Raw genomic sequence first — 13,995 nt, forward strand, 5'->3', positions numbered from 1 at the left:
TCGACATTTGAATAAGATTGTCTTATCATTTGTTATTCAAAATTTAATGTTATAATGATCAACATAGCTTTGGATTATCCAATATAAATCGGTAACACTGTCCTGCAACCGATGATTTTTCTAATCCGAAAACTAAAAGTTACGAAAAAGCACTTAGGCCTTCATTAAGTTCCACTTTCACGCGACGTTCAATGTTTCGCGGTTTGCTCTTTACGCATTGTTCAGGCTATCATAACAAGCTATGACCGACGTGACGATTGCTTAAGCCCTGGTTAAACAAGTAAACAAGCTATTAAAATGAAATCATGTTCCCGAAAGCAGTCAACAATGTATCTTAAACCGGATCAAGCGTGCGCCCTATTTTTCTAAACATTCCGACGCGTTCCGCCCAATATCTATCAATTACGTTTTTCCAGAATAGTAGCCTGGGATAAATCCTAATTCGACCGACACGTGTTTGTTGAAAAATTATATTCTGCCTAATATCAGTAGTCAGTAGTCATTAGGAAACCTGTTACTATATTACCACATATGTATCCTTCTTTCATGAATTTGTTTTACGAACATGATCTAACACAACCTTTTTCTATGACAAAACTATATTCTGATAAAATTGGATCATTGCCTAGACCAACTATTGAAACTAAAGAACAAAACAATTGGCCACGTGTCTGGAATAATATTAACTTAAAGAACCTGAACTCAAATGAAAAATCTATTCCTAATTTACTTTATAATAGGAAAATTGATCACAGAGCTCATTTGTATCGCATAGGTATTGCTGACAACCCTAATTGCTTATCATGCGGATTCCTCGAAGATCTTGAGCATATATTTTGTAAACGTTTTTCGGTCAATCAGTCATGGAACTATTTTATTAGACATTTACTAAACAGATTTGATCCTCGTTTAATACGCTTCTTAACCTTTTCCAGTTTGATAGCTCCAACCTTAGAAGAGTTTAGCAGGGATGACAAAATTATGATTCTAAGAAAATTTGTTCAGTTTAGTCAATATATTTTAAGTTGATCTCATTGGCCGTGCGGGATAGTCCTGAGAATCCAAGAAATCATGGAAAAGCTCGCTCCTTAATTCTGGCGGAATATTTCCCCGTTTGAATTGGTCAATGACATTTCAAACGGCTGCCATGCCACGTGTGTTTGTTTACAATCTAACTCCCACTGTCTGGCAGTGGCATTATGTATGAAATAAGTTCTTATGAACGCAAGAAGCTTGGACCCGGGAGTTAGACCGTAGCTCAAATAGCCTCTAGATAAAAGATTGACGGGTATTTAGTAATTTAAATGATCGTCTCAATTTAGAGGGATAAGTCCTGTCCAATCTTCCTAATCTTGTATTTTTAAATGGCTGCATCTTTGAATATTTCTGATTCCTCCTGGGCTAAAACTCATAATGATGAACAAAATTCCACTAGAGTTATATCATTGCTGAGATCCAGAGACCACGTCCGGGCCGCAGGCCGCACGCTGGGAAGTGCTGTTATAGAGGAAAGAGGAACTAAAAGGCAAATAAACTTAGCTGAACGTTGCTGCGCTTTATTCGGAACGGAGGGCACCTCATGCAATGGAAAGGGAAGGATTTGATGATTTTCACTTAATGCACTTTTCAACACAACTTCTGTACATTCAATTAACACTTTTCCACATTTTCACAAGAACGAAAACGACACAGCCTCAAGAAATGTCTCGAGCCAGTTTTCTAAAACTTCAACAAAACGCTGGTCATCTGAACTGAGGGAATGATGCAAAACACCATAATTACTCATCTTCTTCTACGCACGACTGTTATGCCCAAGAACCAGTTGCCATCAATAACTTCGTTGGTACGGAGGTTGAATTGAACTGATTCTTTGGTATGAATATCAACACCGCCAGTGTGTCTAGAACGCGATAAACAAGCAGCTACATTATATCCTGGAATACTATACTGATCAAATGCTTCAATTTCTACAATGTGAGTTTCTACTAATAGACAGGACCGATAATCGAACCCAGGCGCATCCAACAAGATCGTGCATTATTACTGCGCCTTTACCGACTGAGCTAATATTCTATAAATTCTATTCCACGAATTGACTCACTTTTTACTACTTGAAATTCAGTTACATACTATTACCCACAACACGACCATACTCACTGCCGGTGGAAGTAGAACGTGACATCGTCATTGCAATTGTTCCAAAAATTCTTCCCATCCGTAGAGGTATCGTTCGGTGTCGTCAAATCCACCACGTGCGGTACACCCTGATCATCCGGCAGGAACATCCACGTCACTCCGTAGTTCGGATCTATGCTCTTCAGCTGCTCCATGTTACATTTCACTACGAAGAAGGCAAACAGAAATCCATATTAGTTTCGCACACTTTTCACCTACAAAACGTTTAAATTTATTCCCACAGTCGAACACAGTCCTCATGATCACATGCTGGCACATAAACGGGATCAAGAAATCGAACATGGTAGTCTTCTATAGGAAATCCTCGCGTGCGTCCGTCCGAACGACTAAACATTTTGCGTGGCCACAGCTTACTGCAGTGAACTTGAAGCGCGGTAATAACTTTCCATCCGAAGGCCGAAGTAAATGGTTCGCCACCGATTGATGGCGGTCGTTTAGTTCTCTAGCCATCAGATAGATCACCATTTAGTATAATGGGAATGGAAGCACATATTGGAGTTTAGAATGACGACCATTAAATGGACGCGCGGACATAATAGACGCGGATTGTTTTGACTTTACGCGCACACATGAAAGTGCTACTCATTACGGACGCTACGGACGCGGTTTGAGTGATGCGCACCGAGATCGCTTATGACGATCGATAGATGTTCAAGGTTGAGCGACGAATTTAGTGTACCAGCGGCGTACGCAAGGATGCATACTAAGTGCCAATGCCAAAAATTATGGTTGGCTATTCCCACCTGAGCTTGAGAACAGTAACAAAAGAACTACAGCGGCTGGAAAGGCTCCAAATGGTTTCATTCTAGCGAATGGTTAACCGGTGAATTTGGAAAACAAACTAAACCTTTACGACCGTTTTTTCATCGTTTTTAAATGGTTAGTTTTCGGAATGCAATCAATGCATAAAAAAAATGAGGGAGCTCTTATCAATTTCCCACGTGGTGAAAAAAATGACTGTTGAGCTGCAACCAAGAACGAAACCGGTTCTTCTGCGTGTACAATGTGGTTTCTTGGGGAAAATTCAAATTGAACGATGAAGCATAATTCATCATTGCCGCTGTGTTGGTGGCAATCATTTGGAATGCATTACATTAAATTTGCCATGCAGTATTTTTGTGCACCATGCTGCTGAAAATAGATGTTTTTGGAAGTAGTTGTAATGTTCCGTTCACTTAACAACTGTTCATCGGAAGTCTCGTGATTACAAACTAGTTTTACTTTCTTTTAGGAAAATTAGAGGTGCGTGTAGCTGTCAAGTTTCAAGTCATGTTTTCCTGTATTAAAATACCATTAGTTGATTGGAAATGGTTCCTTAGTTATCTATAAATTCAAATGTTTATTAACGTGATGTGTGGAGGTTGGAAAAAACTGCACACTACCCCGAGTAATATTGTTTTTTTTTTTCAATTCGATATGAACTCAAATACCAACAATATTCCAACGCTGACAGCTGTTATGGGCTGTTCATTAACTACGTAGACAGTTTTTTGGGATTATTAACCCCCCTCCCTATGCGTAGACAGTTTTCCATACAATTTTTTTTAAATTTGTATGTGCCGTGGATAATTGTCAACCCCTCCCCCCCCTAAACTGTCTACGTAGTTTATGAACAGCCCCCTATAAACACTTAGAAATAACTAATTTTACACGTGACGGAATCCGTCTTTGACATAAAAGATGAGACTTAAACAAACATGTCATCTAAAATTAAGTGCTCCGAGACTGAAAAGTTCGTTGCTCGACTAAAAGTACGTTTGATTGTGCTGAACTTCACGTCTATTATGATTTTTTTTGATTTTTTTTTAAGTGTGTAGTTACAACAAATACTGTACAAATTCAATCATAAACCTCAAAAGGTTGGAACAAGTGTCATTTTATGATCAAATCAACTGCTCTGCGCACGTCACTGAAACGAAAGCTGGTTTAGTGGGTGATTGCGTTTTTTGTTGCAGTGCACCCTCGGTATGATGCTACTTGCTGAAGTCGTTAATCATGATACAAGTTGACATTAAGTGCAATTAATGCATTTATTTGATAACAAGTAAACTACTCAACACCTCTGGTGCATACGATGCATCGGTAAGGGAATTTCTTTCATGAGTTGGTAATCTTTTCAATTTTTAACCAGTTTATTTCAACAATTTAAAAACGCTTCTAATGAGGATTGTACATTGGCACCGTGTACCGTTCCATCACACTGGCTTCTTTCAGTTGAAGTCGCCTTCTCAAGTCATTCAGTCCTGAATTTTGATTGATGTTGTTACTCATTACAACGTGCTTCCGAAGATTCATTGCAGCACTTTCTTCGGTGGTATCCTCGTAAATGTCTTTATCCTGTTCCAAAATTTTCTTAATATAATCTTTGGTAAGTTTATTCGTGCCAATGTGATTAAAGTACGGCCAGTCGTCTCCATTCGGATCCTGAGAATACGGTGTGGGGAAGTGTTCCACATTGTTGAAATTTCCTTCCAATTTACCCCATTGATCGATATCACTGGTGAATGGATCTCGTTTGAGAGCAAATTTGTTATTTGTCTTAAGCAAACCAGTGGCATCGGTCCACCGACCAATTGCAAATGGCGAATCAGAATTCGTTGTAATCATAAACATTCCTTCGGTTCCTGGAACGCAATCTTCGCCGGCCATAACCTGGTAGTTGTTGTGCGGACAGAATCCTAGCAAGTAGTAGATGTAGCTTTCACATTTCCAGCCCCAGAAACCGGTGAGACTTCGGATCGATTCCGAAAAGTAATCTGGTGCCCTGTGGTGACTGCAAGCCATTGGATCTGTAATGGTTAAATAGCAATCAATTGAAGGTTCCAGGGTAACATTCCACTAGTTTTACTTTGCCCTCCTGCCCAGCACCCAGGTTGAATGATTCCTCCATTCATGTAGAAATCCACATGTCCACAGCGTTCGACTTTTCCCTGAACAAGAGCATTCGTGTGAATGACGTCTACGAAATCTGCATCCGACTTATCGAGCTTATCATCATTGTCGGCAGTGATAAACAAAGGCATCGCTGGATCAAGCCCACTTATCCGTTTCAGTTTGAACGGTCGCAGTTTTACGGCTGCATAGTTGGTCACTTGGGCACCCAATGAAAACCCAACTAAGTGGATGTTGTCCGTTCCGGTGTCCAGCATCCGTTGAACTAACTGTCCAATACAGGTCCCAACGTGTTTGGTGTTATGTACTGCCGAAGGATAGCATGGACCGGGACCAAGTACGCTCCAATCTACGTAGAATAGGTTAAAGCTACCTCGGTTGAGATATTCTGAAAATATTGCACTGTTACCATGATTGACAAAATAACATTTAATTCAACCACACTAACCTCCTTTCATACTAATCAGCGGTGCGAGAAACATGTCCGCATTGTACCCATGGATGATTACCTTCGTCGGTAGCGATGGGTTGAAGTAGGACGAGCTGAGATTCGATTTTTCCAACGTTTCATCGATGTGAACGTACTGTCGATCGTCCGGATTAGAGCGCGTGAACAGATAGAACTTAATGTCTTCATCGGGGCACGGTCGTTCGATTACCCACGTGCAGGCGCCAACGGTGAAATCGCTTCGCGGCTGCCGTATTGTAACCGGTATGGCATAGGTAACGCGGACGACGTTCGCTACTTGTAACGCAGCTGAATGAGAAGGAAAAGAAATACGTGTTAGCGTTTATTTCGCCAAAATGTAGACTCTTGTTTTGGCATAAGTAGTTGGGAGTTGTTTTTTCAACACTGTCGCTCGCATGATTTTGTACCGTTAATTTTCAAATTTTAGATGATTCAGATTTTAATTTTCGAAAGGTTTAATTTATTAATTTTTCAATTGGTTCTATTGGTTCAATTGGTGCAATTGTTTGTATTTCAAAATGGTATTATTTGCCTTTCAGCTAAATTCATTTTTGTTTGTTTTCTACCTACCTAACAATTATTTCCGTCACTAAGAGACGAACAAGTCTACGGTTTTGAAAGTCTCTTTAATAAAAACATATTTACCGTCATTCTTTGTTCAACAAGAGAGTGTCAATCACCAAAAATAGGAAGGACACTCCAAACCCGGACCCTAATGGTTCAGTTTCCAATTAGGTCAATCTTCGATTGGTTAAAGTTTCAATTTCCAATTTTCAATAGATGAATAATTAAGTGGTCCAATGTGTCCTATTTTAAATTGCTTGAATTTGGCTTTTTGCGTTTTAGAATACATATACAAAACTCAACTGAAAATCCATTGTGAATGTATTGAAATGTTTGTAAACATTAGAGATATCTAGCAGCATTTCAAGAAGTTATTGTCCGATGATCAGGGTATCAAGACACAGATAGCAAGCAACAATATAGACGAAACATAGCTTTATCGGAACGGTAAATCAATGGGGAATTACTAGTTATGTCATTCCACCGTTTCGATTGTTGCTTACAAATTTTCAAACGATTTTACCATTGTTGCATGCCGTTACTGATCACCCATTACGCTCGTACATTTCATATCATTTTGTCATGATTAAGACATTTTTGATTCCCTGCCGATAGCCAGAATTAAATTTTTTGTGAAAATATCTTTGATACAAGTGGATTATTGTGACACTAACAAAACACCACATCACACGACTTAAAACTTAAAACTGATTAATAACCATAATTTAGTCAAGCAAAACTTTCGAACTTTGCACAGACACCTCAGATACCGTGGTGGCTGCCTTTGTCCACATTTGTTGGAAGTGTTTGATATCTTTGATTCCTTGTTTCTTTCCAGAAAGCTTCCGCTTCATCAGAGCTCAATATCTCTCGATTGGACGTAACTCTGGACAATTAGGCGGATTTGTGGTTTTTGGTACAATATTCACTTGATTTGCTTCGTACTAATCCATCACAGTTTAAGCATAATGGCATGATGCTAAATCGGGCCAGAACAAAGGGAGTTCTTTGTGGCTTTTGATGAAGGGTTGCAATCGCTTTTGCAGGCACTCTTTCTGTTAAATCTCCTTGTTTATTGTGCCTGTAGTGACGAAAGATTCACTCTTTCGGCCACACGTGTAAATTGCTTGCCAAATAAGGTATTTTTTGTGAAATTTCGATGCCTTCTTCGTCCTGACATACTCAGCTGAAGCATTTTTGGCAATAGCATCCCTGGAAGCTGCTTGAAATCCTCCAGAACATAAGTTTCATCGTCAATAGCAATGCATGAAAACTTCGTCAAATATTCGCAGTACAAACGTCGAGCCCATGATTTTGCTGCCTGATTCTGTTTGTCGTTGCGATTTGGACCTGTTTTTACTTTAGCGATTTGGACCTGTTTCGACTTCAACCCCAAACGCTGTTTTGAGTTTTGGACAAAAACGGGTGAAATTCCTATTTTACGAGCCACCGGTCGAACAGGGATATTCGAATTTTCTTTCAATATCCTCTTCACCTTTCAATCCATGAGAGGATCAGCACGTTAAATGTTTTTTAAAACTTCTCAGTTTCCTCTCGGGCGTCAAACGTTCCGAAAATGATTGGAGCACACCGTGAACAGTGGATTAAGGTAAATTCATTTTTTTGCAAGTTCCCGTATTCAAAATTCAGGATTTGTATTACGTCTGTACAAAATTCACTCACACACGTGTTTTTCATTCGTCTCCATCTTGAACAGTAAACATGGAATGTAAACCACCTATTTTGCATCAAATACTCCCAGCTATACCTCAGCGAAATTTTTAAAAGTTACAGTGATTTGAAGGTGTCCGGATTAATGTGGATACAGACCTTACACAAAAAACTTTCATCAATATATATTAACAGTGAAGTTGAATAATTGATAAGAAACCGATGTATTTCAGAAAACCAATCAACAAATACTTTGAAACTAATGATTATGAAAATTTGATATCCGCTTTATTCATTTCCCGGGATCTCGATATTTCTTAGGGTATCTAATTTGTATTTCCCGAATCGCAAAATGGTGAAAAATGTCTGGGAATTGAAGCTCTATGCAGATTTGTTCATTCAATTAAAATCCATTTAAAAAATTGTTCAGAAAACGAATATTGATTTCGAAAATTTGTAAAAATATGGCTGATACTATGTTGAATATGATCTAAACAGAGCTAAAACTATGAACCTTGATGTTTAAAACAACTTTTATTTTCTCAGTAGGAGACAGCTTCAGCGTACTGGTTAATATCCAGACCTCTCACGCCGTGACGATTTCAAATCTCAACCCGGAGAAGTAACATTTCAGATTTCATCAAGGTTTTAAATCAGTCTACAGAACCCTCATAAAACCAAAATTGTTACTTGAGAGAGTAGCTAAATTCAATATGGCCACAACAATTCTAAATATCGTGGACTCCCGCTAATCTGAACGACACTTCATGCATATTAACGGGGCTCATTTTTAATTCTAGCACTTCTAGTAACTCTGCCAGCATCAGAAAAGCATGTTTCTGGTAGCCTTATTTGTTCCATTTTGCTTTACTCCATTTCATATGCTGTATGACGTTTGAGTAATTTTTGGTTCGCACGGCGTGTAGATTAACGGGTTTCAAGTTAAAAAAATGATCGGATTGAAAACGGTCAGATTACAGGGGTCCATTTAATTCCAAATGAAAGTTCTGACGTTTTCCTTTCGAATAGTATGTAAACATTAGGGGTTTTACATTGATATTATATTGGTATCATATTGATTTAACAACTCATTAGTTAAGTGATACACTATTTATGTAACATTCGCAATATACCTACGACACGGACTGAAAAACTCTTTAATAAAGATAACAAACTAACTAACCATTCGCATTATTTTTTGGAATAGGGAAAATGGCTCTAATGTTGGCCTATGGATCTAAGATTGGGCCCATCGCTAAAAACCTACTATTTATCAATTTTCTCTAGATGTACGCGTAATTGGGACGGTACTAATGGATTGTTTGGTTGCTATTGAAAATTTAGTCGATTGCTGAGTTTACAGTGAGAGGCCGACATTACATCTATTTCCCCTACATTACATTACCAAATAATTCTGAAAAGTTTCATTGAAGAATTGTTTCTTTAAACTACAAAAAGAAAACTGTACCATAATGACAATTTAAAGCAATATTTTTTTTTTGAAATTTAGGCCAGATTTTGCACATCAGAAATGCGCATAAAATATCAAAACGGCCAGGCCTACTGTGCAGCATTTAAGAGGCATGTTTATTCAGAAACTTTGGGCCTATTTAAATCAAAGATTTAATCACGCTGCTTCAGAATCCATTGATTGAATGAAACATGGACATCTCACACCGTACGTTCCGTTGTATTGTTATTTATAAATGAATGGTGGTTGGGAGCATCTAGTCTAAAAAGGTAAAGTGATGCTACACTTTCCTCTAGTGAACGGTACATAAGCACTAACTCTTGGCCTAGCCCTAAATAGCTTATGGTTATAGCGCCATTCCTCACTTTCTGAAAAGATAAGAATAGAAGAAAATGACGTCGGAGAAGGGAAACAAAGGAAGTAGCCCTAGTTCTATCCTCCTTCCCTTGTATAAGAACAGAGAAAAAGTAGTGTTCGTGCAGGGAACTACTACTGCCTCTACCCTTAACATAAAGTAACTACTGTACCTACCCATAGTCCCCGTATCATTGTCATTACTTGTTTTGTAGTTTCCTTGTTATGTTACAATAAATACACGTTTATACTCCTCATACCTCCACCATGGCAGTACGGTCAAATAGTCGTTCTTGCATCAATATTTCATTGTATTACACAACGTAAAAATCGGGTCCTATTCGTGCGCGATCAAGTTGTTCTCTAAATAATCAAGGAAGAGATCGCGAAAACTCACAATGACTCGAGAACGTTTCCTTTTGTGGGCTTCATAAAATCTTACGAAATTTTCCAAAGGTGAATACAAAGTGGAGAAAACTAGATTCCAGTAGAGAGAAATACAACAAGAATACATTATGAATTTAAGTACATACAAATGAAAATAAAGGAAAGATCTTATCCAATTTCTTAATTTTGTACTACTGTTGAACCTAACATTATTCCACGGAGACGAACCTGCCAGGGCTGAAACTCTTCACACTAATCATGATCACAAAAAGTGAACTTTAGAGTACAAAAACATCACTGAAGACAGAAACGAACTCACCAAATGATGGTTAGCCCGTGTTACAAAAACTTGAAAGACTGTTGCATCTCCTAATTCTAGATTAATATTTCACAACATTCCATCGGATATTCGAAGAAACTTTTGCACAATCCGCCTCCAATCAGTATCATCGGGCCAGCCTACCCATCGCCTAATAACAGTTCTGACGAAAAGGATGCTGATGAACAAATACTTTGGAATGCATTTCACCCGATCACTTGAATTTGCTTTGCACTAAAGTGCTTTTCTGGAACTATGTTATCGAGTGGCACATTTTTTCGAGCTAAAACGTGATGAAAAAATCAATTCCATAAACATAATACCGAAAATTGGATACTCGGAAATTGTCCGCGATCGTACAGTAGCAGAGCACCATTCGATTCTCCCTCAATCAGTATCTCTTTAATTCCAGTGATTAAACTATCTACCAGTGGTTCAAAACATAGTAATGCAAAACAATGCTCATAACCACCATAGTAAGCTATCAGGTGAAGAAGCAAATATGAGTCCTTTTCTATTTATTTTAATCACGGACATTATGTTTATTACTGCCGTAGTAACAGGATAACTTAGATAGTTTTTTGAGGTGTATTCAAAATATATTTTAAAATAATTAATGTTTTTAAAATATTTCTCTTAGGATCCTAGAGTCAATTCATTAGTAATATGTTTAACGGAAGTTATTGCATTTGCAATATTGTTTTTGTGTATCTCAAATAATTTACTTAAAGAAATATGATACTTTGAATGAGTATATGATCAGAAACACAATTAGCAATGAGAAGATATCTTTGAATTTCTGACGGCTATATCAGAATATATTTAACAAGTAAATGTTTGAGTGCCTTTTCAATCAGGTTTAAACAAGAAGATATTTGTAAAATATGTAGAACCTACTCTATAAAAACACTGTACCATATCAAAGGTAATACTCTAAGCTACAAAATGGAACTAATGCTTTACGCTACTCTCAAAACATAAAAACTGGATAGATATAGATTATCTTCGCACAATAGATCATTGCACGGAAAGATTTAAACATTTTCGACCTATAAGGTGTTTGAATATGAAACGAAAGAACAAAACATGCATTGTCGTTTTTCTCAGATTGGAAGCGAAGCGGTTTTGAAACTCTTGTAAAATTTGTGCAAGTTGATGTCGTCAGGCTGGAACACATCAATACTGATAATTTTAAGAGCACTAGCTATGATAGCGATGCCACTATAAACAGTTTACATTCAAGTATACATGCTTCCTGAGCTGGCAAATTTGTGTTGGTGTGGCCATCGTGCAATGATCTATTAGTGATTATTTATGTGCTATAACTGTAAGCGTCTAATTTAAAACGGGGTGATTCAGTATAAATAGCGAGTTAGCGAATAAAGCGGGATTTAGAATATTAAAATGGCCCACCAATATGGTTTTTTAAAAGCATCTAAATGGTTCTACAATCGATACATTACAAATGCTAAATCAACCAAAAACATCCTCAACAATTATTTTTATTTGGTATAAATTTAACTTTATTAAAGCGCTGAAAAAACAACATCAAAGCGAAGTTATGCTTCGGATCAATAAAAGATAAAATTGAAAACATTATACTTAACCCACCGATAAAAAATATCAGTCTTCTATATGTGTTAAATCCAACTTTAGCAATCATCTCTTCAACAATGTATATTACTTATCAGCAAAACATTTCGCACATATGCCACCAGTCTACGTATCAGTCGCGGCAATGGTGATAAGACTTTCTTCTATGCAGCACAGTTTCCTCTTCACAACCTCAGTTCACACCATCACCATAGCTGGTATCACATATTATATCACACTATTTTAATTGGGTTCACTATTTCCGGAGATCCGCCGAAATCACTTGCACTGTCCCTAGTGTTCACTTTCCACCAGCACTATAGTACTGCTGGAGATGTCGCATACGCGCTTCGATGCCTAGAATCGCAGTTACTAAACTGAAGTTCGCGTTTCCACTTGGATCGCCATTACCGGTCACCATTTGGCCGCTCTAAAGGCAGGCAGGCAGGCAGCAGAGGGCCAACCATCGTCCATCGTTGCGTGTCGGTCGTTGAAATCAGCGCGAGTCCACTTTCTTCTTCCACGGTTGTGACCAGCTTTTCTGGTACGGCACTAAACGTTTATGCAGTTCAATTGTCTGCTTTCCCTGTTTGGGTCAACATTGGCGCGCACAACGGGCTATCGAACCTGCGAATCAGTGGCGAATTCGCGGAATGTTTAATCGTATCCTTAATTATTCAACTCACACCGCACTCACAGAGCCAATGCGAAAGCCAAATTAGGGTATCGAGGAACGGACACTGGCTGGCACAGCCGATGTTGGGCGACAGGTGTTCGAATGTGAGCTCATAATTTCACCGTTTTGGAGACACTCGAAGAATAGTTCCATTACATTTATTTAGATTTCATTATTTCACTCTTCTATCGATTTGTGGCAGACTTTTTGGTACCACCACATTGTTATCTAACTAGATAAGACATTTAGATGCAAATGACTCAAGCTTCCGTAATTCTAAAATACAAGTCACCATCGGTTCGACTGTCGGAGAATCACAAGCCGGTGTATATAAAATGCAATTTAATTGCTCATATCACTGGCTCTTCACTCTGACGCGTGAGAAAACAACACATCACCGGCGTTGTGGCACTGTATCGCGTGAATATGTAATAACCATTCATACATATAAATAGGAAGATATGAAGCACGTAAATGTTCGAATGGCTAGAAGCTAATGGTCTTGATTAGTTTTTGAGTGGAAAAATAAAATGTTTATGTGAAAAGAAAGTCACCGTGGGGAGCAGATTCACCAGCAGTTTTGCTTTACCCCGATCGATAATACTGGCACTTGTTTGTAAACTTCTCTCCGGTGCGGTATCAGCTGTGAAGAGTTGAGTTTCACCCGTTTTGCTGTGGGCGAACTTGCTCGTGGTTGTGTAGCGAGCGTGAGTGAATAAAAGCCGGAGTGCGTTTAGTGAGTGCAAAATTACTTTTATGATCCTGCATTAAATTATCAAACACAATATTATAAAATAGTATAAAATGCCTTGAATAGGTAAACATTAGTCTTAAATCTAAAAAATTACCCGAAAACTATGACTTATTGCAAAGCAAATTTTGGTTCTAACTTCACTCAAATCTATCCAGTATAAATTTGATTACGATTGAATTTTCCTTTTGAAGTTATGTGCACATATTTTTAAACTAGTTGATAATCTCAGCGCAAATATTTCAATATAACTTTTGGAATATGTTTGAATCCAGTTTATCTTAAACAATTACACATATGGTAAAAAAAAAGCACATACGTCCACAGTGGTTGAAAAGTCATATTTAAGATGCATAAGATGTTTGCACCTACACCATAAATTTCAGGTTAATAGTGATTTTGGGAAGATTTTTTTTCTCATTTATTTCATCTAATATTTAAATACATAAAGGTGGTCCTTACTAAATATCAGCTTTTAAAAGATTTCAGATGGGCCGGAAAAATGTTCACCACATGGGAATTAAGACTTATGATACAATCAGAATTCTGAACCGCAAAGCAAGCGTCCTAAACTCATTTCATAAGAAATCGTATGAAAATGTAATGATTACTTTGCATTCGTCAAGAAATACATTGCTCTATTTTTTTTTAT

At 37.8% G+C, this 13,995-nt stretch overlaps 2 protein-coding genes across 5 annotated transcripts in view; both read right to left on the bottom strand.

Annotated features, from left to right (window-relative positions):
• Window positions 1-3,019, bottom strand: part of LOC135717269 (lipase member H-like) — a 60,647-nt gene extending 57,628 nt beyond the window's left edge. For 2 of the 4 annotated variants that reach the window (XM_065239265.1, XM_065239267.1), the window contains exons 1-2: window positions 2,940-3,019; window positions 2,158-2,341 (exon numbers count right to left, since the gene is read on the bottom strand). In XM_065239265.1, coding sequence (XP_065095337.1) covers window positions 2,158-2,341; window positions 2,940-3,000 — 245 coding nt within the window. In that variant the 5' untranslated portion in view covers window positions 3,001-3,019. Of the gene's footprint in view, window positions 1-2,157; window positions 2,342-2,417; window positions 2,553-2,939 lie in introns of those variants that run through there. The other 2 variants (XM_065239266.1, XM_065239268.1) reach the window with 1 other exon arrangement.
• Window positions 3,020-4,329: 1,310 nt separating this feature from the next.
• LOC135717249 (phospholipase A1 member A-like) lies at window positions 4,330-13,210 on the bottom strand. The gene is made up of 5 exons (XM_065239242.1): window positions 13,147-13,210; window positions 11,935-13,078; window positions 5,537-5,845; window positions 5,045-5,476; window positions 4,330-4,985 (listed from the first exon to the last, which is right to left on the bottom strand). Exons 2-5 carry the CDS (start codon window positions 11,984-11,986, stop codon window positions 4,354-4,356), a joined length of 1,425 nt encoding a protein of 474 aa, XP_065095314.1. The 5' UTR covers window positions 11,987-13,078; window positions 13,147-13,210; the 3' UTR covers window positions 4,330-4,353.
• Window positions 13,211-13,995: the final 785 nt, after the last annotated feature.

The sequence above is a fragment of the Ochlerotatus camptorhynchus genome, unplaced genomic scaffold (assembly GCF_037179485.1).
Source record: "Ochlerotatus camptorhynchus isolate MF236.1 unplaced genomic scaffold, CSIRO-AGI_Acam_v1.1 ptg000054l, whole genome shotgun sequence".
Classification (NCBI taxonomy): Eukaryota; Metazoa; Arthropoda; class Insecta; order Diptera; family Culicidae; genus Ochlerotatus; species Ochlerotatus camptorhynchus.